At 44.2% G+C, this 27,841-nt stretch overlaps 2 protein-coding genes across 8 annotated transcripts; both read left to right on the plus strand.

Annotated features, from left to right (window-relative positions):
• The first annotated feature begins 3,999 nt into the window (after window positions 1–3,999).
• On the plus strand, window positions 4,000–8,026 carry LOC309703284 (RNA-binding protein 4.1-like). The gene is made up of 4 exons (XM_082528044.1): window positions 4,000–4,111; window positions 5,123–5,551; window positions 5,903–6,639; window positions 6,804–8,026. Exons 2-3 carry the CDS (start codon window positions 5,140–5,142, stop codon window positions 6,631–6,633), a joined length of 1,143 nt encoding a protein of 380 aa, XP_082384170.1. The 5' UTR covers window positions 4,000–4,111; window positions 5,123–5,139; the 3' UTR covers window positions 6,634–6,639; window positions 6,804–8,026.
• A 502-nt stretch (window positions 8,027–8,528) lies between these two features.
• sf1 (splicing factor 1) lies at window positions 8,529–27,557 on the plus strand. 7 transcript variants are annotated; one of them, XM_082528043.1, is made up of 13 exons: window positions 8,551–9,128; window positions 10,123–10,546; window positions 15,729–15,860; window positions 17,351–17,426; window positions 20,750–20,902; window positions 23,252–23,341; window positions 23,440–23,623; window positions 23,743–23,858; window positions 24,026–24,133; window positions 24,220–24,412; window positions 24,487–24,718; window positions 25,937–26,101; window positions 26,500–27,557. In XM_082528043.1, the coding sequence occupies exons 2-13, from the start codon at window positions 10,141–10,143 to the stop codon at window positions 26,829–26,831; spliced, it is 2,187 nt and encodes a 728-aa protein (XP_082384169.1). In that variant the 5' UTR covers window positions 8,551–9,128; window positions 10,123–10,140; the 3' UTR covers window positions 26,832–27,557. The 7 variants fall into 7 exon arrangements, with proteins under 7 accessions (XP_082384166.1, XP_082384168.1, XP_082384169.1 ...); XM_082528038.1 differs by lacking the exons at window positions 8,551–9,128; window positions 10,123–10,546 and adding an exon at window positions 14,504–14,593; XM_082528037.1 differs by lacking the exons at window positions 8,551–9,128; window positions 10,123–10,546 and adding an exon at window positions 14,818–15,227.
• The last annotated feature ends 284 nt before the right edge of the window (window positions 27,558–27,841 follow it).

The raw sequence follows: 27,841 nt of genomic DNA on the forward strand, positions 1-27,841 counted from the left end.
GGACAACAGAGTCTCCAGGTGGAGCACCCTCCAGCACCCCCCCCCCTCCCAGGGACTCTAAGAAGGCTGGGTACTCTGAACTGCCACTCGGCGCATAAGCGCAGATGACAGTCAGGACCCGTTCCCCGACCCTAAGGCGCAGGGAACAAACCCTCTCGTCCACCGGGAAAAACCCCAACGTACCGGCAGCAAGCCGAGGGGATATTAGAATACCCACCCCAGCCCGCCGCCTCTCACCAGGGGCAACTCCAGACTGAGACAGAGTCCAGCCCCTCTCCAGGAGACTGGTTCCAGAGCCCAAGCCATGCGTAGAGGTGAGCCCGACTATATCTAGCCGGTACCTCTCAACCTCACGCACTAACTCAGGCTCCTTCCCCACCAGAGAGGTGACATTCCATGTCTTCACGTCCTTCTCAGCTCACAGACACTCATCCTGATATTTTCCTTTAACATTTGATGGTATAATTCATCTGAGTTTACACTTTATCTTCATAAATACAGAAAAACAGACCCAAACACCATAAACCATCAGTTTCACCATGTAGAATATATTGTTGTTTCCTTGCTTTTAATTCAGAGAAAAACTCTGATTTGGATTTTCTCTGTTCTCTTTGCCACAGCCCATCCCAGCAGCAGCTGAAGCAGCTGACTGTCACAACACTGAATAACACTTTAGGAGGAATTTCAGAGGTCAGTAAAGCTCCAGTTTCAACATCAGTTAATTAATCATAGTTCATCATAAATGTTAACCTGGCTGGCACACATGTTAATGTTAGCCATTTAAATATTAGCAGTTAGCTGAGACCACAAGAAGAAGAGGCCCTAGAAGAACAATGGATGATAAGATTAGATTTTCAAGACTAGGCAGAGACGTGTTTTCCTTTACTGTCTCTTACAGAGGAGGGAGCAGATACCAGACGAGGTCACGGAGGTACGGGGAGGATTCGCAGCAGACAGCAAGACTGCCACGTCCATGCGAGAGAGCGATGGCTACGATAATCTCTGTTTTTGTCTCCCTATATAATGTTGTACTGTGTGAGGGTTATCCTCTCTGTGAACCAGATGCTTGATTTCACACAGAGGTCCACCAACTGAATTTGATCAGTTATGGGACGATTTACCTCGACAGGCTCCTTCACTCGCTGCTTTTAAACCTCCTTTAAAACACACTTTTACTCCCTGACCTTTGACCCAGTGTGACATGTTGACTCACTACCTCAGACACCTTAAAAATAGTCTTTTTGTTTTTTGGTGCTGCCTAAAAGAACCGTAAAATATCTGTCCTATATACAGTTATGTTCATATATTTTTGTACTACATCAGGAAACTTAAAAACATAGTTTTTAATATTTTAATCCTTATTTTTAAAAATGTTTTTGTCATTTTTCTTCTCCCACTGCATCAAAAATCATTATTTACACTGAATAAATGAGTCAGCAGCTCTCTTACATTGTTGCTGCAGGTTCATTACTGAAGTCTGGAGGGTTATCATTGGACCGGTCACTCCTCACAGACACACAGTGGGGAAGAGGGACGGCGATAAAGGGCAAAAAACAAAAACCCACAAAACAAACAGACAAAAAATCCATCAGAACACAAGAGACCAAGGAAGACCAACAGAGGGGCAACCGTGCCACTGTCCCGGAAAGAGCTGAGGAGAGTCCCAGATGAGGGGTCAGCCGCAGAGCAGAAGCCAGGGGGGGTTGCAGCGACGTGCCCGTGAGCTCCATCAGCTGTGCCTGAGTGACCGAGCCCCAGGCCAAGAGGCCGAGGGCACCCCACCCCCAGGCTCCAGGCCCCGACAAGCAGCCACCAGGAGTGAACTGGTGTGTACCTGGACGCCCATCCCCGGACACAAAGAACCATTTCTGAAGGCGTCTGCCACTGGCAGGGGGAGTGGTGGGGGGAGATAGGCCTCCATGCCTTAGAGGGCCTGAGATGTCCCCAGAGAGGTGGCATCTGATACCCGACCTGACATATACAGGGAGTGCAGAATTATTAGGCAAGTTGTATTTTTGAGGAATAATTTTATTATTGAACAACAACCATGTTCTCAATGAACCCAAAAAACTCATTAATATCAAAGCTGAATGTTTGTGGAAGTAGTTTTTAGTTTGTTTTTAGTTTTAGCTATTTTAGGGGGATATCTGTGTGTGCAGGTGACTATTACTGTGCATAATTATTAGGCAACTTAACAAAAAACAAATATATACCCATTTCAATTTTTTATTTTTACCAGTGAAACCAATATAACATCTCCACATTCACAAATATACATTTCTGACATTCAAAAACAAATCAGCGACCAATATAGCCACCTTTCTTTGCAAGGACACTCAAAAGCCTGCCATCCATGGATTCTGTCAGTGTTTTGATCTGTTCACCATCAACATTGCGTGCAGCAGCAACCACAGCCTCCCAGACACTGTTCAGAGAGGTGTACTGTTTTCCATCCTTGTAAATCTCACATTTGATGATGGACCACAGGTTCTCAATGGGGTTCAGATCAGGTGAACAAGGTGGCCATGTCATTAGTTTTTCTTCTTTTATACCCTTTCTTGCCAGCCACGCTGTGGAGTACTTGGACGCGTGTGATGGAGCATTGTCCTGCATGAAAATCATGTTTTTCTTGAAGGATGCAGACTTCTTCCTGTACCACTGCTTGAAGAAGGTGTCTTCCAGAAACTGGCAGTAGGACTGGGAGTTGAGCTTGACTCCATCCTCAACCCGAAAAGGCTCCACAAGCTCATCTTTGATGATACCAGCCCAAACCAGTACTCCACCTCCACCTTGCTGGCGTCTGAGTCGGACTGGAGCTCTCTGCCCTTTACCAATCCAGCCACGGGCCCATCCATCTGGCCCATCAAGACTCACTCTCATTTCATCAGTCCATAAAACCTTAGAAAAATCAGTCTTGAGATATTTCTTGGCCCAGTCTTGACGTTTCAGCTTGTGTGTCTTGTTCAGTGGTGGTCGTCTTTCAGCCTTTCTTACCTTGGCCATGTCTCTGAGTATTGCACACCTTGTGCTTTTGGGCACTCCAGTGATGTTGCAGCTCTGAAATATGGCCAAACTGGTGGCAAGTGGCATCTTGCCAGCTGCACGCTTGACTTTTCTCAGTTCATGGGCAGTTATTTTGCGCCTTGGTTTTTCCACACGCTTCTTGCGACCCTGTTGACTATTTTGAATGAAACGCTTGATTGTTCGATGATCACGCTTCAGAAGCTTTGCAATTTTGAGACTGCTGCATCCCTCTGCAAGATATCTCACTATTTTTGACTTTTCTGAGCCTGTCAAGTCCTTCTTTTGACCCATTTTGCCAAAGGAAAGGAAGTTGCCTAATAATTATGCACACCTGATATAGGGTGTTGATGTCATTAGACCACACCCCTTCTCATTACAGAGATGCGCATCACCTAATATGCTTAATTGGTAGTAGGCTTTCGAGCCTATACAGCTTGGGGTAAGACAACATGTATGAAGAGGATGATGTGGACAAAATACTCATTTGCCTAATAATTCTGCACTCCCTGTAGACACAGTTTTCTACAGTCAATGGTTCAAACCTTTACTGGAGCCTCCCAGTGTACAAGCCACAAAAGTGCAGCTCATTTCTGTTTTTTTTTTTCTTTTTTTGCACACAGAAACCCTTTGTATAAGAACATCTTATTAAATAACAATAGTACAGAAATGTTAAATAAGGTGAAATACTCAAGGGCCTTCCTGCTCCCATCTTTCCTTTATCTCCATGTTTGATTTTCATGTCGCAGCTTCCTTTTGCTCTGCTGGCTGCCCTGCCTTTGTAAAAAACAAAAACAACAACAACATGGCAGGTTGAACTGATTGCTTATGCTTTAGGGTTTTTTTTCAGTAAATTTTATATCTAATGTCCTTTTTTATAATGGTTAAAAAAAATATGCTGTGGTCAACGAGCTCGATCACTTTTGGCGCCGATTGACTTGTTCGCACTCCAGGCCAGTAGAGGGCGAACGGCTCCAAGCTGGTTTGCTAACTACCAATCAAAACAACAGGAGAAGAAGAGAACGCGGACGGTACAGTGGCGTCATTTCATTGTTCATTCATTGGTATCGAGGCCTACGTCTCTTTATAGGTGAGCTGGGGGTTTTGGTGTGAAGACGTGACACGACTCTTTATGTGTGCGATGTAAAACTTACGTTGTGGTGTTTAATAAAGAAGAAAATTAATTAACAGGCCAAAGTGAGTGAGTCTGCGGCTAGCGAGCATTAGCTTCCTGGACGTATTACAGTCAAAAATTATAAATAGCAGTGGATGAATGGTGAAGAGTTGCGAACTAAACGCAGTTTACATAGTTTAGAAATTGGGAGCAACACGTACCTGGGGCGTTAGGGTTCGTTATCGTGTGATTAATGTAACATACGGATTAGTGCTAACAAGCTAGCTACTTTACGAGTGCAAAACTGATGTTGACATGTCTCCGCTGACAAATGAAGGCAGTGTAATATGAAGGTGGTACTTTTCCAAATACAGCATACACACACAAAAGTTAGCACATCTGCTCAGCAAAAGTCTGTTTATGTCACTCAGCCCCAAAGCAGCTCCTGTCACAGCCCCGAATTCAGCTCTTCTCATCTGCCGATCATTTTGCAGCAGCAACATGTAGTTACAGTTTAAATGAATTGTGTAGTCTCTGTGTGTACACTTGACCACTCAAGTAGTCACACATGTCAGATCGCCTGTGATGAGTACAAATAAGAAGCTATCCTGCCAGTGTCTGACATGGACATCATTCTGACCACCACAGACAGTCCACACGTTGAATCTTCTGCGGTCTAATAAAAGAAGCTGGTGAAAGCTGAGTGAATGATTCTCTCCTTTTATGTGACTTGATTTTGGCCTGTCCTCATTGATGTTTGGTGTGAACACATTCAACAGTTTAAGCAAACATGCCCTGCCTTGTTAATGTTTGCGAAGGCCTTTGTATTAGCTGAACAATTGCTTTTAGATTTAGTTTGTATTTATTTGTATAAGGCAGCAATTTCATGACATTGTTAACCAACAGAAATGGGCAATGGCCCTCACATCCTTTTAGATCAATAAGTATGGAATGTGTTCCTAACAGACATATTTCTTGATCTTCTAGGATACACAGAATTCATCATGGTGAAAATTTTTATTGGCAACCTTGCCTGCAATGCCACAGCAGAGGAGCTACGGGAACTCTTCGAGAAGTACGGCAAAGTCACAGAATGTGACACTGTCAAAAACTACGGCTTTGTACACATGAGCAACATGAGCGAGGCAGAGGAGGCCATCAAAAACCTCCACCAGCACCAGCTGCACGGCTGGCGCATGAATGTGGAAATGAGCAAAGGGAGGCCTAAGTCCACCACCAAACTGCATGTCAGCAACCTCGGGGAAGAGGTCACTAGTGACGTTTTGAGGGCCAAGTTTGAAGAGTTTGGCCCAGTGGTGGAGTGTGACATTGTTAAGGACTATGCCTTTGTTCACATGGAGCGAGTCGAAGATGCAATGGAAGCCATCAGTAAGCTGGACAACACAGCCTACAAAGGTGAACGCTCGGGCAGGGGAGTGCAAGTTGTCTTCTCTGTACATGCGATTTTGGATTCTATTTTGCCGCCGTAGGGATAAGTAAAGTCCTCTTGCTGATGTATTTCCACAGAGTATAGATAACCGTTGCTTTAACTGACGAGTTAACTAAAAATAATCACAAGTTTGGAAGGTCTTTTTGTAAAACCAGTGGCAGTGTACTTGATGAATGGGCACTGCACTGTCATTCAGTCACCTGCACGTTTTTTCGCTTTTCTCAGTCATTGTCGCTTTAACGTGTTTAATGGTCGTTAAGAAGCTTTCCGTGTCAGAGTCCCCACGGTCTCATGCGTGTCTTCTCTTTCCTTACAAGGCAAGCTGATGAGCGTACAGCTATCCACCAGTCGGCTTCGCACTGCCCCGGGAATGGGAAATCATACGGGCTGCTTTGTCTGCGGGAAACACGGCCACTGGTCGAAAGACTGTCCAGTCGCTCGGAACGGTAGCCACAGTGACGGCATGAGAGGCCGCGGCGCCCAGGCCCCGCCACACGGTCTCCCAAGTTATGGCAGCTACGGGATGGCCTCACCTGCAGCAGCTGATTACATGAGTGGCTCTGCATATAGTCCGGCTAGTTACGTAGGTGGGTTGCCTCCACCTCTTCCCCACAGGCTTAGCGGCTACGCCTCTGAGCCAGGGGATCGGTACAGCAGCAGAGCACCAGGCTCCTATGCTGATAGGTCACCAGCCTTTGATCGTGACCATTTCTATAGCAGCGTCAACTATTATGAGAAGTACAGAGCTCATCCTTTTGGCTCAAGCTATTTTGAGGATCGGCGCATGTCCTACCTTCCCCCTCCCCCACCTTCCTCCATCTCAAAGCTCTCATCCAGTGTAGATCCCTTTGAGCGTCAGGCCCTGCCTCCGCCTCAAGCGCCTGCCGCATGCTACACAGGTGAGCACACCCCGACCAGACGAGCAGCTGTCCCATCGGCCAGCTTTGCCTATGAGCGAACACAACTGTCGCCTGCCTCTGCCTCCAGGAGCTCATACACAGCTGCACGACCCAAGGGTCATTATGCATCACGTTATGCGCCTTACTAAAGCCAGGTGAGCACCACAGTCCATAACGTTACTTTAAGACATTAGCAGTCAGCGGGCACTGACGCGGTTCTGTGTTTGTCTGAACTTGGACTGTTTTTAACGTTCTGAATCTTTTAAAGTTGTGGTAAGTGTCAGCACTGTTTCTCAGGAATGCTGTGCTCTCTTTCTAGATCTGTCTGTGAACTGCAAGACTTTTCCTTTGCCGTCACTTCAAGTGTGATTCCTTCAGTCTGCGTTGATGTACGGCAAAGAGACTCTGTTTGGAAAATGGTGTCCGTATCTTCTAGGCATCTGAGATGCCAGTGGCCTGCAGACGACTCGTCCTTTTCAGCCATGTTCCCCTAGCTTGTTTTCTGAAGGGGCGATTAGCAAATGTCACACTTTGACATTTTTCTTACTCTGCAGGTTTTCAGCTCGGGTTTTAGCCAAGTCTTTCTTTCTTTACATGTCTCTCATCATTTGTTGCAAATTGTTCAAATCGGCAAATAATAATTTTTGGTCTTTCTTTGTCATTTAGACATATTCTTGTTCAGTTAATACATGTTTTGTTTTTTAAGATTGCATGAAGCATACCTCATTCCACATAATGGCATAGGTTACCTGTTGCACAGAAGAATTGGATTTTGCGCTTTCACACATTTGACATGTGTGTCAGTAAAACGAATTTGGATAAAGAGAAAAAAGTGTTACAAATGATCATCATTGCTGCAGCATCATTGCTGCAGCATCATTGCTGCAGCGGGCGGTAACTCTCAATGTGTATTTTATAACAGGTAAAGCCAGACGTGTGTAATCGAATGGTGCAGCGTTTCCCTCTGTAGTGGATTAAAAGGCTAAAGGCAGCAGCAGGGAAATGGATGTGTGTGCAGTCTAGCGTTCAGTTAGCATTTACAGAGGGATACTTTGAGTTTAAACCAAAGTTAAGCCTGGAGATCATAAACATTCCAGCTTTTTTCTCATTTAAATGTGTCTGTGGGTTCTGCTATTTGTTCATTTTCTAATAATTGAGGTGTCTGCTGGGCTAAAATTCTTCAACTAAGTGACACCAAAGTGAGACTGCTACCTGATATGGATTGTGCAACTGACAAACGGTTTTCTTCCCGATGATAGTGGTGCTGACTGCCTGTAGCCAACAACAGAAACGAGCCACGGTGTGTGAGATCTCTATTGTATCCATGTAACACTGAGTAGGAACAAGTCTGTGGGGGGACGGAGCAGAGCTGTAGAAGTTGTGAGGCACGTCCTGTGTACTGTTGAAGGTGCCTTTCCTTGTTTTGCTTATGAGTGGATTTGAAGTTTGTATTTTTCATACTAGCTGAAAAAATATTAATATACCTTTTAAAAAAAAATCTGAAGTTAATGATTTTTAATAAAGCCAAAATTATTTTGGTCATGCTCGTTTCAGTTTTTTACTTGAGTATGATGAATGCAGTGGTGTGGCTTTTGGTATTTTGTTCTAAAAATGCTCCAAGTATGAATATCAGAAAATAAAATCCAGTTATTTGTCCAAATAGGGGCTCAAGGTTAATGTTCAAGACAATGTCTTGTAAAAAAGAAAGTCTCCATGAAAGTCCATTCTTCACCTATTTAAAATCTATATTTCTTTGAAATTCTGTTTTTTGTTTGTTTGTTTGTTTAAAGCTCTTCATTGATGTAGAGCCACAGTTGAATTAAACTTTTCAGTGCAGATTTTAGGGAGAAAAAACACTAACCCCTGTCTCTTCATTGTGTTAAGATTCCATTTAGATCTTAACAATTCCATTCCATTTAAAAGAGAGAGAAGTCACCGGGACAAGCCAGGAGAAATAAAAATTATTTTTGACAAACCAAAACAGCCTTATGTGCTGAGCCACAGTTTGGGTCATGTGTGTTTTATTCTGCTGCGGATGGTAGAGTATACAGGACGATCCACTGTGCCCAAACTGGGATGGATCAGAACGAAATTGCCCCCCCTTTCGCTACGTTGTTATCAATAAGGTTTTCATATCAGAACATATTGGACGAAACGCATTGACACTAATCTGTATGTGGTAGTCCAGTTAACTTGAAAACTTTGCTCCGCGAACCGAGATGGGACCTCCAAACTACAGATCCAGCTTTGAGTGGGCTGTGTGTCTCCGCATGAACGCTTTCAAAGACCCAATGATGTGATCCAGCGACTGTATGAAAGAACCTTTTTCACTTTTGATCAGCGTGATTAGGTGCTAATCTTCCAAAGCAAGTCGGATTTCTTAAATGTCACTGTTCAAGTACTGATAATAATGTTTAGAAAAAAACTATTTTACACGTAGTCACGAAGTATATCCTCCATCTTGCCTATTCTCCTGCCTTGGTTTCCTTTGCTCTGCATGTGGAGGCGCCATGGCTTAGCTTTCGGTGCTAGCTAGTCCCTCCCAAAAAGCGCTAGCGGGGTTAGCTGTATGTATTTGCCTGCCAACGCGCTAGCCGCCATTTCATTCTCCGAGGGAGGAGACGAGGAGTGCGACTTTTAACAGGTATGAATTGTATTACCCCGTAATTGCGAGGAACAAAAATCGGTTGCGAAAGTGACCCAGTGCACCACAGTTCCAGCTGCTCCAGAAGTGTTTGCTGTAAAAGAGATCTGCTAATCCAATATCCAAGCTACAGCCTCGCGACTCGTGTAGTGAAGGCCGCAGCCTGAATGTTGTGACGTTACGTAAGAGTAACCAAAGCAGGCATAGTATAGTGCGGTAAGTTTAAGTGTGTAAGTGTTTTGTCAGGTTTTGATGCACATTGTAATCAGATAAGCTGCGGTGATGTTATTTAGCGGTGCCGCTAACGACTTTTTTCGGCTGCGTGCTCAGTGTCTGGTTAAGCACCGCGCGGGCACTGCTGTGCTTGCTAATGGCTCGTTCGCGCGTTTCCTTTGGACTCCGCACACCACGCTGGTTCTTTGTAAACTAAACAGCCGATAGAAATGGCTCCGCTGAATCCAGTCCACTGCAGCTTTGTCTGTTGGTCAGCTCCTTCGTCAAACTTTAATTGTTGCGCTTAAACTTTTGCCCAAAGAGCGCGTCCATTACGTTATTCTCCAGTTGACGTTCAAGGCCCATATGGTGACTCGTTAAAGCTGAGTGGGTTATCTTTAATGAAATACTGTCAGAGTGCTGGCTTTGTTAGTATTGCTGCCACTCTATTCTGTGCGGACTGTACCAGTGTTGTTCGTGTTGTCCCCATGAGATTACGTGGAGACTTTCTATACAGTTAACTAGTAGGGGTCCTCACTCCTACATGCCCAGGAAGCCTTGTCAATGGAGAAAAGTCCATAAAGTTTGAGTAGTGATTGCTCAACAACACTGCTGGAAACTCATTATTGCAGAAGTTCACCTTATAACCTTGGAGTTGTGATTTGGCGCTATATTAATAAAATTGAACTGAATAGCATTTTGTTAAATGAACTGGTAAAAGTTTCAATTCAGTCATCGGAGTCATGATGCTACTAATGCTGAAGTTCCTCTCTTCCTTTAGTGACGTGGACCCTGCACAATGGTGAAAATATTCATAGGGAACTTGTCCCCAGACACCACATCAGATGAACTTCGCTCTCTCTTCTCTCAGTATGGCAAGATTGCAGAATGCTCAATTGTCAAGAACTTTGGCTTTGTGCACATGGATGACAAAACAGAGGCAGAGGAAGCCATCCGCAATCTCCACCAGTATGAGCTGAATGGCCAGCCTATGAACGTGGAATTAAGTCGTGGCAAGTCAAGGGGATCCACCAAACTGCACGTTGGCAACATTGCCTGTACCAACCAGGAGCTGAGGGCCAAGTTTGAAGAGTTTGGCGCTGTGTTGGAGTGTGACATAGTAAAAAACTATGCTTTTGTTCACATGGAGAGAATGGAGGATGCCATGGAAGCCATTAATCAGTTAGACAACACAGCTTTTAAAGGTGAACTCTTGGGCTGGGCTTGATGATTTAATTAAAGTCAGATTAAAGATGTAGTATCAATATTGTTGTTATGTTGATGGGTAAATTATTGCTCAAATGCAGGTGAGTAAAAAGAACTAAGGTAAGTTTTAATAGACAATTCCAACATCATTTTAAAGCTGGTATCCGTAATGTCTTTGGTAATATCCGCCTGTGTTGTGGACTTAAAGGGACACAGACTGGAATTTATGACTCACTCGTCAGGTAAACACCTGTTGTGTGGTTATTCCAAGTATTTGATTTGAAGTACATAGAGTGTACAAATCGGACCAAATGCATAGTCCCATTAAGGGCAGGATTAAAACGGACATGACGTAGTCCTGTTCGTAGAACGTGGTGTTTGACACGCATTTATTCGCAGGATCATAAATCTCGGGTTGCGCCGGTGAGATCCACGTCCGCACCACGGGTACAAGTTGAAATTGACGCTCACTGATCACATCGTATTAGTTACCTGTTGTGTTTTCGGTGGTTTAAGAAGCGTTTCAAGTTACGGATTTCAGCTTTAATAACCATATTTTTAGTGCTCAAATCATTAGGTATGTCTTCTTGCTACTGTTGGAATACAATGCAGCCTTTTAGCTGATTGATACAGGCAGGAAATATGAATGCAGGTATAAATCCTTATTGAGTCTTTTCTTTTTAAGGCAAACTGATGAGCGTGAAGCTTTCGACTAGCCGCCTGCGTACTGCGCCGGGAATGGGAGACAGATCGGGTTGTTATCGTTGCGGGCAGGAAGGCCACTGGTCCAAAGAATGCCCTCTTGACCAAAATGGCTACCACGGTTCAGAGCCAAAGTCTGATGGATACGATGCCTTGAGATTTGGCGGGCGGGGTCGCAGCAGGGGTTATCATCCGGACTTCAGTGGCGAACCAGATTACGGTGGCAGCTATGCTCCTGTGCACGGTTTTTCCCGAGGTTCCGGTCACAGCAGCAACATGGCAGGGTACAGAAGAGGTGCAGGCTATGAGGGTGCAATGAGGTATGGGCCACACCCGGGGTATGGTGTAAATGCTGCTGCAGAACATAGCATGGCTCAGATGTATGGCGGCGAGGCAGCATACAGGGGCAACGGCTCACTCTATGGCGCGTTCCCAGCCTACCCGGTGCGACGGTCGCCTTATGAGGAAAGAGATCCGTACGGGGTTGTGGACTACTACGAGAAGTACAGGGCCAATACTTACGGAGGCAGTTATTTCGAGGAACGCCGCGCTGTCCCCTTGCCTGCTCCAGCAGCGTCCTCCTCCACGGCTATAATGAGAGAGCGTCTGCCTCCCTCTAATGTCAACCCATACGAGCGCCCTCCCCTCCCTCCTCCACCAGCCCCAGTCTCTTCATACTACGCACGTGACCGGAGTCCGATTCGGAGAGTTGCTGCCGAAGCAGATGGATATACATATGAGCGTTCGCGCCTTTCTCCGGTGACCGCCCTCCCAAGAAGTTCTACCTATGAAAATCCGCGGGATCCCGGCGCGGAGCGGGCACGGTATACATACTAGTGCTTGTCCCATGCAGTCAGGGCAGAGCTGATTTACAGTAAGCAGGTAGGCTAGCCGAAGTGCCATGTAAACGTCACACAGTGAATCTCATTGCTGTTGTTTGAAGCTAAAGTCAGCGCTCTGTATGTGGGTGGGTGGGCACAGTAAGCAGAACATTTAAGTCTAAATGGTTGGATACATTCACAATATGCTTTGATCTTCTTCCAGGTCCTAATTCACACTCCAGTCCAAACAGTGGCTCAGTTTCCCATCTCTCATTGTCTTGTAACACGCTGTGGTATAGCTGCAGTTAGCAAGTATGTAAAAGCAGGTCCAGCCTGGTTCCTTATGTGACACTGCCACAACTGAATTTTTGCCCTTCTGAAAAAAACATACATAGCCTGAACACATTACATTAGTGCATGGTGCTTATTGTAAAGGTGAGTCTTCTGTTAATAGAACTTAAAGTGTATTCAGCAGCTTCTAATGTATTATGTGCGTTTAGTGTATTTGTGTTAGTGGAAGTATGCCTCATAACTGCAGCGACGGCTAAACAAATGTGAGTGCTTGAAGCCTGAAAACGAGGACCTTCTCTTCCTTCTCATGGTTCCACTTTTCTGTTCGGGATCAGATGAAAACATTTGTGAAATTAAGATGGGAGAACTTTTTTTTTTTTTCTTAAGCTACATTGTGTTTGATTTTTTTTTCTTTTTTTTTCTTTTATTGACAGTAGGAACATTACTTAAATTCCATTGATTTCCATTGCTATGATAAATATGAGATTCACATGTTCAACCTGTAGTAGTAAAGCATTGACCTCGGAACCTTTTTGTCTGTATTGATTTCTCACTATTAGGTTATAATAAAAAATCTGTCTAAAGTTTGAGGATTGTGACCTCTCTCATATGTGTGTGTGTGTGTGTGTGTGTGTGTGCGCGCGCGCGCGCGCGCACTTACTATAAGATGTGAAATCGACTGCAGAGTCCATCAGCCCGTGAACACACAAGCGAAGACTGGTGGAAGATCACTTTGTCATACAGAGAATGATAAATGCAACTTGTGACATGAAATATGTCATGACATGATAAACATTGACTTGGACATGTTTATATATCAGAATCTGTTCGGCCAAGTTTGTTTGACTCCAGTTCAAGTTTTTTTTTTTATGCAAAAAACCTGTTTTGTTTTAAAAAAAAAAACCCTCTTGCTCTTTTACAAGTTACATAGCTATAAATGGGGTGAACATAGTGCAACCCTGGATGAATCTTAGACACTCATTTTAATAGTGTAATACTAAGCCACTGTTACCTTGAATGATATAACAGTGGGCTATTTCTCAGTGTTCATCAGCATGACAGCCTGGGGGAAGAAACTGTCTTTGGCAGCTGGTTTTAGTAAACAGCGCTCTGTAGTGCCTCCTGAAGGAAGCAGTTGCAATGTGAAGGGTCTGCAGAGATGTTTTCTGGCCCTTTCCTAAAACTGGGCCTGTACAGGTCCTTGATGGAGGGGATATATCGGTGCTGATAAGCCTCCCTGCAGAGCTGATTGTCCGTTGGAGTCTGAACTTGTCCTGCTTCATGGCTGACCAGAACTAGTGAGTACTATTATTATTGTTGTTATGATTATGTATAATGTACAGTAACTTTAGTAATGACACTTGGCTGTGTATCTGAAGTTTTACACTGCCAACTTTCACACAGTACGTGGTCTGTCCCACCAAGGGGGAGAGAATTTTAGACCTACTGTTAGCATACAGACACACACGCATGTGCGAATGGTTAAAGGAGGTCTTAGTGAAACTACAGGGCTGTTTTGAGGTGACAGACTGGGAGACACTGTAAACTTGTCAGTGAGGACATCAGTGGGCTTACTGAGTGTATCACTGACTCCATCGTCCCTGCTCAGACTGTCCATTGTTACCTAAATAAGCTGTGCATAACTAAGGACATAAAACCCCTCCTCAATGACAAGAAAAGGGGCCTTCTGAGCGGGCAGTATTGAGAAGGTTCATCTTCAGAAGTTTTCTGATGACTCTGCGGTGGTTGGATGCATCAGTGAGGGTGTTGAGACAGAGTACTGAGTTATGATGGACTCTTTTGTCATCTTGATGCATGCTCAATCATCCACGTAGGTAAAACTCCAGAAGTTGATTCTGTTCATCTGGATGTAGCGTTTTCTTTTGTTGTGTGGTACGAGCAGAGTCACCTGCAGCTCAACAAGACAAAGACCAAAGAATTGTTTGTGGACTTTAGGGGGACCAGGAAACCTGTGACCCGTGTTTCAATCCAAGGGGTCGATGTGGACATTGTGGAGGACTATAAATACCTCAGAGTACACATAATAAACTAGACTAGGTTAAAAACACCACTGCACTCTACAGGAAGTAGAAAGTAGAAGTTTTTCCGGAATATCCTGTGTAAGCCTCAGAGAGAGAGGCTGTACAGGAAAATCTCAGCAGTTTGTGAAACCGCAGCTCCCATTCAAAGTCTCTTAATCTTAATCACCTTTCTTCCCTACGCTGATGCTAGGTATGAATTTCAGGAGGTCGTCTACATGCATTAATGTACAGACTTGGAGCCGGTGAGCGTATAGACACGTTATATTTGCGATTTGTTGCCTGTTAACGAGGTATCAAAAATAGGAGATTGACATTTTTCAGCCAATCAATTTTTAGAATGAGAGGCGCAGGGAGCATTGGTCTGACCAATAGGAATCTTTCTTACTGCGACGGCCCGTCCCACGTCCGAAGGATTAACCTTTGTGATTTTCTGTTGGGCGCCATTTTGATTGAAGTATTGTGTGAGAGCTAAAGCAGGAAGCACTTTGTCAGCTATTTGCACACATTTAAACTTGAGCTGACTGATCGCTCATACTGATTGAGCCATTTAAGTAATTCGAAAATGGCGACGGGAGCAAATGCAACTCCATTAGGGAAGTTGCACCCTAGTATTGGCGCTAAACGAGCCTTTGATGCCGGGCCTGGTGCGGGGAACGGGCTGATGCCAACACCGGGGCCGCCCGGGTCCTTTCCTTCTCTACAAGGCTTCCAGCCTTCGATGCCAAGCGCATCTTTTCCCCAGTCTCATCAGTTCAACCCGGGGACAAGTTTTTCGAGTCAAGCTCAACAGCAATCTGCTGCGGGGAGCGGAATGGCTAAACCTGGTAAGTTAAGCGAGCTTAAGCTAACTCCTGTAGCCCTCAACGCGGCGTTAGCGAGCTGAAGCTAACGACGTTAACCAACATGGGTGACGAGCCCTGGCCTGAACGGCATGGATAAGGAGCCGCTAAAGTTGGTTAGTAAACGATAGTGGTTGGTGTTTTTTGGTCTAGGTTGTCCTCTTCTGACCTGACGGTTTAGTTAACGAGGGTTAATAGTGAAGTCTGGCGAAACGACAGCTCTCTGCCTGACGGTATGTTTTATTGGTAACAGTGCATTGCCTCGCTTTCATACGTAAACCTCATCAAGGCCATCCATAACTGTCTTTTTCTAAATCGAAGCACATGAGAGAGGAGTAGCTGATAGAGCCCAAACGAGGAGTCACCACGTTGCCGTTCTCCTGCATTTAATCTCGAAATACACCGGCTCCATCAATGCCGTGAAGGGCGGTAGAGCTGGCGTGCATCATGTAATGTTTCACCGGCATGCTGTGTTTCTCGCGGTAGATTTCGGCCAGAAGAAGTCAAGAAAGAAGAGTCGTTGGAGCAGCGAGACGCCTGATCAGAAGACCGTCATACCGGGCATGCCCACCGTTATCCCACCCGGACTGACCCGGGATCAGGAGAGAGCATATATAGGTAAATATTGAGTTGGTGATAATGAAACATGTAGTTTCTTGTATTATGTGTCTAGGAAATTACTTGTTTGGGGTTTAAGTTTCCCTGCCAGTAATAATTTTATCCTGTTTGCTGAACTGCCAACAGTTAGAGCTTCTAAAGACACCCATTACACATTCTGGTTCCAGTATGTTTACTCTAACACGTGGGACATTTTGCTCCAGCTGTTGTCTTTTCTGAAGAGCAATGATTACTTTATGATTGAAAATGTTAAGTTGACTTCTTTGTAATGGAGGCTTAGTGGTGGTGCTGCATAGTGTTATAGTTTGCATACCATTGGGCACCCATTAGCAAGAGGAGTAGATTGTTAAACACCACTGCTTGCAGATATCTGTCCTCAGCTGCAGGTCACTGCTCACTGTCTTGCCTGATTCCCTACACATCATCAGTTTTGTTCCTGTGCATGGAGGAGTTAGTTTATAATGTCCTAACATTGCTAAAGAATGCTGTTTATTTTGGTTTGAAGTGTGAGCAATGCTGCTTCAATGGCAAACGAATCCAGTGAGTTTAAAGAAGACAAATTGTTGTTTTTGTGGGCACTGCAAATTTGGAAATGCTTAAGGACTGTGTGCGCGCTCTGATTTTGGCCTGTCCCAAAAACATTGATCATAAAAAGTCCTTTTGAACCACACATGCCTTCCAGCAGCAGTGTAACACCAACATACTGCCTTCACAGGCCCTCAGCGGGTGTTCTGAAGCAGACCAATCCTTTTTTTGTCAAAAACTAACATCATTATTGATGTTGTGCACTCATTGGTAATGGTTGATCTTGGTATGTAAACATTCATTTGTGCCCACCCTCCGTCGTCACACTTGTTATTTTTCCTCATTCAGTAAAGCCCCAAAAACATTGTGAGGGAAGATTTAAAGATGAAGCACAAGTCACTGGCCCTTTATTCTTCTTCTCAATAACCCAGACTAATAGTTTCAGTGCCAGTGAACGTGTGTTTGGTGTATTTCATCACAGCTTTCATAATGTGCATTAGATGACTGACTGATTTCATTGCCTTTGGAATGATCCCCTCAGTGTTAGATCTGTGGAGTGACTGCGACTGACTTTATAAAACCAAATAGCCAGCGTATCTTCAAATGTTTAAGATTTAAGCACTTTTCATGGAATTAATTAAAGAGTCTTTTATGCGGTAGGTATTATTAGGAGTCGTGGAGTTAACGGACACATTGACGTTCAGAAGACGTTAGACTTTTTCATGCTAAAGTAAACGACCTCTAGGACTTGCTGGTAATGTGTGCTTCTGATGATGTAATACTTTAGAGTCTTGCCAGATGTTTATTTGATCTTCCTTTTGTATTTAACAGACTCACCGTTTGTCTTTACCTCAGTAATGAATGAGATAGTGCTCCAATGTGCAGAGCATTGTCTCTCTGTTGTTATTGTGGTAATCAAATTTCTCTCCATCCTTGTTTTTCTTTCCTAACCTGAATTCTTCCAGTCCAACTGCAGATTGAAGACCTGACTCGTAAACTGCGTACAGGAGACCTGGGAATCCCTGTTAACCCTGAGGACAGGTCGGAAAAAGATTAAATCCACGAACAGTAACACTTTCTCTACCTTCTTGACTTTTTGGAAGACATGTTCAGAGTATATGTGGTTGTTAGCCTAAAACTTTAGTATTAGCTGAAGGATGTAGTTTAGTGAAGAACAGTGTTGTTTAGACAGTTTGAGTTCTTCACATTTCCATTTCCTGTTGCTAGAGGAGAATTGATATATATGAACGTTTTTCTAAAGACTGCTCCTCGTCCATCACCACTTAGTACACGTGACTACTAGTTTCAGCACTTCTCTATACATGCAGTGATTGTCTAGAATTGGTAATGATGCATTTTTAAAAGTAAATTAACATTTTCTTTGAGTAAACTGGAGAGTGATTAACGGAACTCCACTGTTACACTGTTTCCTGTAAAACAACACAAGTTTGAATGTTTTTACTCAAGATGGAGAAGCAGTGTTTGTAATTACACTGAAATGAAAGAATTGTAATAGAACGGACAGCCAAAAGCCAACCTTAGTAACATTTGAATAGTTGTTGGCGCAAACAGAAAGTTCCTTCTTGACAGGTGAAATATTTGTTTAACAAAAACACGAAATCAAAGTGCACATTGTGGCTGCTGCTGCTTTTTTGGAAACCAAGCTTTGACAAAGGTGTTTGCTCTGAGCTCAACAGCTGCCATCAGCACAGGAACACTGTAAGATGTGCTTCACAGTACCGGAGAAGTGATCGAATGGTCCCTTTGATTTGTTTCTCTCACAGAAATCTGTACAAGCTTATGCGAATTGTTTCATTTGAATGAAATTACAACCACTGTTTTGATCTTGAGTTAAAAAAAAAAGGCCAACACATTCTCACTCCTCTCTCACCTTTCTATACATTTATAGATGGCTGTGCTTGTTTGCGACCTTTGGTTTCACATGTTACCAGGCTGACAAACTTTAGTGTTTTCCATCCTGATACAGATTGAAGCTAGCGTCCTCATAATGCTATTGCTAACGCTGGGTAGCTCATATATAAACTCGGTGATCCTCTCCTTCACGTTTTCAGGTAAAGGCAGTATTCCACATTAACTCGCTATAACTCAATAGCTCGTCAAAGTCTTCACTCTGTATATTTTCAACCTAATTGACAGCTGTAACTGTATTGTTAACAAAACAAACAAAAACAGTGGCTGCTCACTTTCTTGCAGCGCTCACCACAGGAGAGGAGCCACTGAATAATGCCCAACACCCTTTCTAATGCCGCCCTCCCACTTTTGAACTTTGTGCATTAGATGAGCGTATAAACCTCTACACTGTGGAGCTGCATATGTATTTAATTTCTATATTTTATACCCGAATACGAGTCAATACCATCACAGAGACTTTAGTGGTAGGTGTGTGTCCCTGTTACGCACACACCTGAAGGCCACATTAAAGAACACGAGGGTGAGGAGTGGTCACGTATTAAAAGCTATGAACCATTCAGAAGGGTTACTAGTTTGCTACTTATTAAGTTAATGTAAGTTTAGTAATGTAGCTAAGGTTTACATGACTGACACCAATCCCAAATATCTCTGATATTATTTTGAACTCAAACATCCGCACAAATGTTTGGAAAATGAGCTTTTCCTAGGTATTGTGTTTCATTCCTCAGTACACTGCAGCGAACATGTGCTGCAGGGCCAAAAAGCACATTAAATTATGACCTGCCTGAGGTGGGAGTGAGAATAAGTTGAAGGATTTTAAGGCTTTGAAAGCCAGCTTTCCATAGTCGACTATAAGCTCAGTCTTTAGAGCTGTCCTAACAAGGGTATCTAACTAGTCACTGCCAGACTCCTTCTATTGGATGCTTGGCAGTTTACTTAACACAGTCGTTGCCTCAAATTTAAAACTGTAGTATTTCTGCACACTGCTTATTCTGTGTCTGCAGTAGGGGCCTGTCTGGATATGTGAGTGCTATAATTCATGTGTAAAGATTTTCCTCTGACACAGGTTGGACTAGTGTACAAATAAGTTTGCATATTGATTTATTTCACATCTTAGGTTTGACTTGAATTGGCTTATTTTGAAAAGATGGGTACTAAATGCACACAAGCACCAAACTACTGCTTTGTCTTACTTTATTTCACATACTTATTTTGGTCCATTGTTGCCAGTGACTCAGCCCATGGCATGAAGCCTACTTGATTACATCCCAGTAATCCAACTGGGCTTTGTGTTGGAGTGAACGAGTGATCTATTGCTAGTCCTCTCTGGTTTTCCCCTAATGAGGCTGTGAACACTTCTGCCCAGGGAGGAGGAGGATATGCTCAGTTTTCCCTCTGGATTTTGAGGTCTGGAGGAAAACTGACACAAATGTATGTGTTCTTGGAAAGCCAATGGCTGCCTTAGAGTGTGAAGTTGACCTTTGCTAGGTAGCGTCCCGGTCACCTGTACACTGTATATAGTTTTTTTTAATCATAATCAGACATTTCCACAGCTGTCCAAAACTTGAATGCAGAGCTGCAGAAGCTTTAGAAATCACTTCCCAATCTAATGTGACCAACTTGGGAGGTGTTTCAGGTTGTCAGCGTTGGAAGTTTGAAGCGTAAAATGAAAATTTTTTTTCTCACTCGTCACGTGGACACATGTGGCTCTCTGATGGGAGAGCGTAGGAAAAGGTGGATATCTAATCTTAATTCCTTTTCTCTAACCCAAATTACCCCACATCAACCTAACCCTTTTTCAAGCACAGAGCCTCCTTAACGCAGTACCACAGGTTTTCAGCATCCAAGGGGAGGCACGGACCTCTTCCACCACGTCAGCACCAAGCAACTCTCACAGCCAGCGTTTCTGCTTAGGATTGCAAATTTTGCTTTGATTTGTTTTCTTGCCTCCAACTTTGCTTTCTTGTAGGCCAACAATCCTGTATGCAGGTTGAAGTTATGGCCGTGTATTTTATTTTTTCTTCTTGGTTGATGCCCCTCCAGATTATTTGTTTACTGCCACTATACAGCTTTGGTTGCTACGTTTTTCTTTTGTTTTCTTCTGGTTTTGTTTAAAAAAAATATTAATTTTTTGATGTCAGAATGGACTTCAGTCTTTGAAATGGCAGTGCAGAGTTCCTATATACTTTTCTTTTGTTTAAGTTTGCTGCTACTGCTGCACTGGCCATGAGTCAGAGTCCATCTGAGATTCTCTCAGTAGAAACAATTACAGTCTCAAAGTTTATTGTTGTTTTAAAGATTCACTGATTGAGATTCTTTTATTGTTAAAGTCTTAGTCAGCTGTAGGGAGCCTGTGTGATTGTTATTGGCAGAGCTTTGCTTGTAGGAGGGTGCTGATGATGTCTGTCTTGTCTTTTGTCTGCCGCTCTCAGGTCTCCTTCTCCTGAGCCCATCTACAACAGCGAGGGCAAGAGGTTAAACACCCGCGAGTATCGCACACGAAAGAAGCTCGAGGAGGAGCGACATGCACTTATCACTGAAATGGTTGGACTCAACCCTGACTTCAAGCCTCCTGCAGACTACAAGTATGATTATCTTTTTTTTTTCTTTCACTCCATTAACTGTATTTTAAATTTTTGTTTCATTTTGTGTTCGTTTATCTGATAAAATAAAAGGCTGGCGTTTTATCTGGGACGCCAGTTTGATGAGGGACAGAAAAACAACATGAAGCACGCGGTCTTTTAATGGGGGGCACTGGTGTGATTTTGGTAGAAAAAGTAAATAACAAATGACCAATTGACCGGATGGTTAAGCGTTGCTGTTAGTGTGAGTGTGTATCCCAAATAAGGTAACTGTTACTAACTGTTAACTGTTGGATTGAAGATGTTATAATGCCACCCTTGGTGTCTGTGATGGGAAATTGCAAACAGGGAAAGTTGATAAGTAGATGGATGAAGCTTTGCAAAAGCAGTGTTCTGCAGTCAGTTGGTGCAGAATTAGTGGTTGCATATAGACTGTGTCACAGGAAAGTTGCCTGAAACAATGTCTAGCCACACTCTCCACAGGTGTGTTGATGCTACCTGCAAAGGAACAAATGCGCTGATGTCGGCAAATTAATCTAACATTGCATGCATGTTGAATATTGCCTGTGGTGCAAATTGTTGCACATTTCAGCAGCAATTTGTGACAATTGGTCCTTAACAAATGTGAGGAAAAGTTTGGGTTAGCTCTTAAAAACACAAGCAGTACTTGGGTCGTATTTAACCCAAAATTACTTTTAGAGTAGTCCACTAGTCTCCCTCTCTGTAATCTACTAGCTTTTTATTCTCTGGGAACAATATGACATAATTAACAACTGAAGGAAAAAGGTTAGAGGGGGCACTGAGAGAAACAAAATATTAAATTTTCATCCATCCATCCATCCATCCAAATGGTTAACTGGGTAATGTGTCCTCTGGGCCATGGGGCCATTGGTAATGTCAGACCCTGATGGTTAGCTGAGCTAATCAGTCAGCCTTGTGTTTAGATGTTAAACTGCCTGGATCGCAGTTTGCAGCTTGTGACACATTTTCCATGAGGATCTGTTTCTGCAGGTACAGCATTTTGTTCAAGCTGGGGAAATGATGTTCAGAGCAAGGATGTGTGAGTCTAGTGGACTAGATGACTAATTGTCACTAGGCTGCTGCAATTTGAGTATTTTTTACACAAATTCTTTGCTTCGATGCGTCGTATAAGACGGCTCTATAGCACGCCATTGTCTCCATGGATACACAAACAATTCACCACCAAATCACAAGAAGTGTCGCCTCACTGCGAGCGTTTCACCAACATTTGCAACTAAAAAAGGACCTGCGATACCAATGTATTTGGGAGCAGCATATGAATAAATAACGTGACAACATAAAGCCCACACAGTGTTCAGGCTGGCACAGTTTCGTGTGGAGCTGGAGTCTGTTTACACACTGAAAAGCATAGAGGCGTCCTGTTACCGAGACGATGAGCTCAGGTAGCATGAAAGAAAACATGTTTCTAGTCTGAAACAGTGCTGCTGTTCCCATAATCACCATTAAACCTTTAGTGGGGAAAAGCTAGTGGGAGTCCTTCAGACTGTCAGAGCAGACGGTGGATGGAAGTCACTGCTGTGATAAAGCAGGACTTGAGCAGAACCGTAGTGTTCTAGCAGCAGCTCATTGTAAAGAAAGATAGCAGATACCTTTGGGTTTGTTCGTATTAGTAAACGCTGAAGCCTGGAAGCTCACTGATAAAACATTGTTTGTTTTTACTGGTCTACATCGTTATTAGTGCCATTAGCACAAATTTGAATCTATCGCCCACTACTACCTCACAAACCATCTGAGTTCAGTGAACTCCTGTTAGGGTCAAGAATCTGATCTGGGATGTGGAGTGTTGTCCATTAGATGATGGGTACACTGTGGCCAGAGACATGCTGCCATTATTTTCCTTGTCTCTTATAGAACAGGACATCAACAGAAAGAAGAGTGGAGGTCTCTGTTAGTGCCAACAGTCTGATTGACTTAAGTAGTAATGTGTTCATTCGACATTACTACTGTGTTCTTTTCATCATTGTCATACGTTGTCATGTGCAGTCACGCGTGCAAACGAATGATGTGTCATCAGAAAGTGATTTTTATGCATTAATTGTCAGAATGAGAGCGTTTGACTGGTCAGTAACAGAATCATTTCAGTTTAGTTTTCTTCTTCAGTGGTCTCGGTCTAATCAGTGATTGGAGTCCATCTGCTTTGTGCTTTCATTTGTATCTTAATGATTCTGTGAAGAGTACAAACTTTCTTCCTGTAGAGCAGCCCTACTGCACATTGTGGGACTCTCCATGCTAATTGCTGATGATCTAAATACTGGATTGGCTCTTAGGACATTTAGAAAGCTAAATTCTTTACTTGTTTGTGTTCTCCAGGCCTCCAGCCACCAGAGTCAACGACAAAGTTATGATCCCTCAAGATGAATACCCTGAAATCAACTTTGTTGGTCTGCTCATTGGACCCCGGTAAGTTCGATGCCATCTTAAAGTCATGCAGTTTGACGTGCTTTCATACTGCAACTGAGGGGGAAGAAAGAGTTTCTCACGTTTGTTTTTCCTCCTAGTGGTAATACATTGAAGAACATTGAGAAGGAGTGCTGTGCCAAGATTATGATCCGGGGGAAAGGGTCTGTGAAGGAGGGGAAGGTTGGTCGAAAAGATGGCCAGATGCTGCCAGGGGAGGACGAGCCTCTGCATGCCCTGGTCACTGCCAACACGATGGAGAACGTCAAGAAAGCTGTGGAGCAGGTTGGAGCACCTCCTGTTCATTATGTGAAGATGTTTAGCATCAGTTTGTTAAATGTAATGCATGTATACTTTGGGGAATATATACCGTGATATTAATGGTGTGAAATGTGTGTCCACAGATTCGTAACATTTTGAAACAAGGCATTGAGACGCCTGAGGATCAGAACGACCTAAGAAAAATGCAGCTCAGGGAGCTGGCCAGACTCAATGGCACACTGAGGGAAGACGACAACAGGTCTGTGACACTGCCCGGGCTTTGTGCACAATCACTCCTTATTTGTTATAACACGAGGAGCCACCTGGTCATTAAAGTACAGAATGAGCAAGAATAGAAATCAAGGATGGATTTGTTCCATTTCTGAAGTCTCCGGACACCATGCTTATTGTCTCTTGTATCCACAGGATTCTTCGTCCTTGGCAGAACTCTGAGCCACGCAGCATTACTAACACCACCCTCTGCACTAAATGTGGTGGAGCCGGCCATATCTCCTCAGACTGCAAGTACAGCAGGTGACGATGCGCTGAGTGTCCAAACTTGAGCTGAACTCCTGACTCCACTCGCCTGAATTGTGTAACGACGTGTGCTTCTTTCACAGCTCGTTCGCTGCACACAGAGCAACTGGTGGAGAGCCCCCTCAGTCAGCTCAAGACAAGGCTCGTATGGACAAGGAGTATCTGTCTCTCATGGCTGAGCTGGGGGAGGCCCCTGTCCCAACGTCAGCCGGAGGACACACCAGCACCCAGGGCGCACCTCGGGCTGCAGGCCCCAACAGCACCCAACCTCCACCGGTTAGTGGGGACGCACGTGGTTCTCTGTACTCGTCGTGTAGAGCTCTGTCTGAAATTCTCTGTGTGTTCAACAGAACCGGCCTCCGTGGATGAGTTCTGGTCCAGCCGAGAACAGGAACTTTCACGGCATGCCTGGGGGGCCCGGAGGGCCCGGTGGTCCTGGAGGACCTCACAGTTTTCCTCCTCCGATGCCCAGCATGGGAGGACCGCCTATGCCTCCCAACCCCAATGGCTTGCCTCCACCCTGGATGCAGCCCCCTCCTCCTCCCATGGGCCAGGGACCTGGACCGCATGGACACCCGATGGGTAAGAGCAGATCCAGACGACACAACAGTGTGTTTAGTGATGACATATGAACCCTGCTTCAGGTCCAAACTACTCTGCGTTCATTAGGGCTGTTGTGTATTTGACATGTTTTAATGCTTTGTATCTTGTTCTATTTAATTATTTTAAAAGTCAGTTTCTAAACCCTTTAAGCCCATGCAGCAGTCTATTAATGACTAACCTGGTATTGTGGATGGATTGTCTCAGTTGTTCTCCTGACTGAAGTTTGGTCCGTTTATCCTGCCATGTGATTGCATTTGTCCCTAACCATCAGGAACCCTCCTGTTTTATTGAGTGGAAAAAAGTTAGCGTTCATCCTCCAGCTTCACCGTGTTTATATTATGCTAACAAAGCTGTGTCGCTAGCCACCACATCATTATATACCAGCTAGCCCAACTTCAGTAACCCTACAAATGTCACTGCTGTTTAGTTTTCTGTCTTTATTTATGTTGGAAGTGATAGCAGAGCTGTACGTTTGAGAGATTTATGAAAAACTTCTATCAGAACATGCTATATCATGTTTAGGTGGAAACTAGCGAGCTAACTTCCTGCTAACTTCTAACTCCGTTGAATTTAATAAATTCTGTTTTCGTGGATGCCTGGATGTTAAACTTAATAGTTACACCTGGTAAAGCAGCAACACTGATCATTTTATTAAAGATGAAAGAATTTAGACAGTTTGTAACTCTCAGTGATGCTGCAGTGTTAGTTTGTTTTTGGGACCTGAAGCGGAGTTTGGGCCCAGACACAGCTAATGATGTCAGACTTAAGGTCCGGATACTGCCAACAAAAATCAGAGTGTATGGAGGATTAAATTCTGCATGGTGGTGATAACAGTACAGTTTGGGTAAAAGGCTAAGACCTGGTGATCCATACAGTGCCAGTGATGTCCCACAGATGGCAGGGAGCTGGCACAGGCTGGACTCTCATGAAGGCTTTTAGATTTTTCAAGTCGAGTTACTGAGACGTCTCATGAAAGCTAATGAACTCTGTGTAAGATTCAGTTCACCTCCTGAGTTCTTTGTGTCGTACTTAAGTTGCTTTGAAGTGTGTTTTATTGTAAAGACTTTCCAATATTGAAGAGGTCAAACGCAAAAGAAGCGTCTGAGCGTCTGCTGTATTAGAAAAGGACCCAAAACTTTACTGTAGAAAATCTGCAAAATAGAAAAGAACCCCCAATCTTATGTGCTTTTGTTGTAGGTCTGCTGCCACCTCCAATGGGTATGATGCCACCTCCACCTCCTCCCCCAAGCAGCCAGCCACCTCCTCCCCCTTCAGGACCTCTGCCACCTTGGCAACAGCAGGCTCCACCTCCCCCTCCAACCAGCAGCATGGCAACTAGCACACCACTGCCCTGGCAACAGAGTAAGAGCGCACAAAAGCTTTATTGAGAAAACTTTCAGTGGTTCAGCACACACACAGCTCTTTTATACGTCAGTGGTTTCAAAACTGGTTCCTGTGTACACTGGTACAGAGGTAGTGTGTTCACTGTGTAATCTATAACAAAACGGCTTCATTTTTTTGGTTTCTGGGGGGGGGCTGTCACCCAAAGACGAGTGTTGGCCTCGGTGTGTTGATTTGACTGAGAGTTTATCACCGAATCAAACAGATAGGCGGTGCATATTTACAATATGTCTTTGTCCTTACACACACACAAAGACGTACTCACCGCACCTTATTCACAGATCTGTGGAGACTCTATGCATAAGGAGCCTTTATGTTTGCCTACAGTTCATTTCCATGTGTCCCCTGCTCTCTTACAGACACCACCACCACATCTAGCCCCGCCACCGGCACTCTGCCTCCATGGCAACAGCCCCAACAGCCTGCAGCCTCTGGAGCCCAGCCCCCACCACCCATGGGTACTCCGTCCATGGTGCCTCCTCCACCTGGGGTCCAGCCCCCACTGCCCCCGGGCGCTCCACCACCACCACCTCCACCTCCTCCAGGCTCCACGGGCGTGATGTATGCCCCACCACCACCTCCACCACCCATGGACCCCTCTAACTTTGTCACAATGATGGGGATGGGGGTACCGGGCATGCCCCCTTTTGGCATGCCTCCTGCCCCCCCTCCCCCTCCCCCCCAGAATTAAGTGTGGGTCAGAGGAATGGTCACCATGTACCCATAGACTGACGTCTGTGCTCACAGAAATGTAACCAGTGCTTTATTTTTTATGGATCCATGATGTTGTGAACAGTGACAGGCTGTGATTGTTCACTCTGTAACTTAATTCCACTTCTTGTCGCTGTTTTTAACGTTTGTGTGGACACGGCGCTCGGCCCATGTGTACAGTGTCCCTCTCTGACTGCCATAGTTTGTTACATAAGACTCAGCCAGCCAGCACCAGGTTTAATGTATGTGAAGACTTGCCTGTCATTGGCTTTAATATATCAGAGTTCAGCTTGCATGATCCATTCAGACAGCTCATTCTGTTTAAAGTGACACATTTCTACTCTGACCTGCTCCCCATCTTCGCTTTGAGCTGGACAAGATGAATATTTTTGTATGCAACATAGGAAGTGTACCTTAGTTGCGTAAAACCTTTGTAGTACTAAGATTGTTTTCCAGGGATTCCTGTGGTTTTCATTTTCTTCTTTGGCCTGGGTCTTGGCGGTGACACCGAGTTTTGTGCCCCCTGCACTAATCGACTGCTCAGAAGATCCTCGTTCATGTATCTCTGCTGTGATTAGACGCTGTGTGCAGTGTTAGTGTTGCTTCTGTTTGACTTATCTGAGTAGAAAATTGTTCATTTCTGGAGTCCACCGTGTAATGTTAGCCTGAATTAATGTTGGTTTCATATTAAACTGATCCATGTCAACTTGTTGTTTCTCCTTTTATGGATGTCAGCCCTTTGTGTCAGAAAGAAAGCTAGCTTTTCTTTCCCCCGAGAGGAGACCCTGTTGGCCACTTCATTAAAGTGTTACATAATGTGGTCTGCTTAAAAGAACATGGCCTTAAAAATGCAGTGCAGCTCGTGTCCCCATCCTAAAGCAACTTTCTTTAAACAGCCTAAATCTATGTTCAGAAAAATTAGCTTCAGAGTTACTTGATTGCCAACATGTACCAGTTGATAGTACATGTTGGCTTGTAAAATCCTGACTA

This window comes from Aulonocara stuartgranti (genome assembly GCF_965226115.1).
Source record: "Aulonocara stuartgranti genome assembly, chromosome: 3".
Taxonomy (NCBI): domain Eukaryota; kingdom Metazoa; phylum Chordata; class Actinopteri; order Cichliformes; family Cichlidae; genus Aulonocara; species Aulonocara stuartgranti.

Excerpts from the sequence above, each read along its gene's own strand:
- LOC309703284 (XM_082528044.1), top strand. The coding sequence starts at position 5,140 with ATGGTGAAAATTTTTATTGGCAACCTTGCCTGCAATGCCACAGCAGAG. Across the intron at positions 5,552-5,902 it reads GGACAACACAGCCTACAAAG|GCAAGCTGATGAGCGTACAG; the intron begins GTGAACGCTCGG and ends TTTCCTTACAAG.
- sf1 (XM_082528043.1), top strand. The coding sequence starts at position 10,141 with ATGGTGAAAATATTCATAGGGAACTTGTCCCCAGACACCACATCAGAT. Across the intron at positions 17,427-20,749 it reads CCTGTTAACCCTGAGGACAG|GTCTCCTTCTCCTGAGCCCA; the intron begins GTCGGAAAAAGA and ends TGCCGCTCTCAG. Across the intron at positions 24,719-25,936 it reads ACCGCATGGACACCCGATGG|GTCTGCTGCCACCTCCAATG; the intron begins GTAAGAGCAGAT and ends CTTTTGTTGTAG.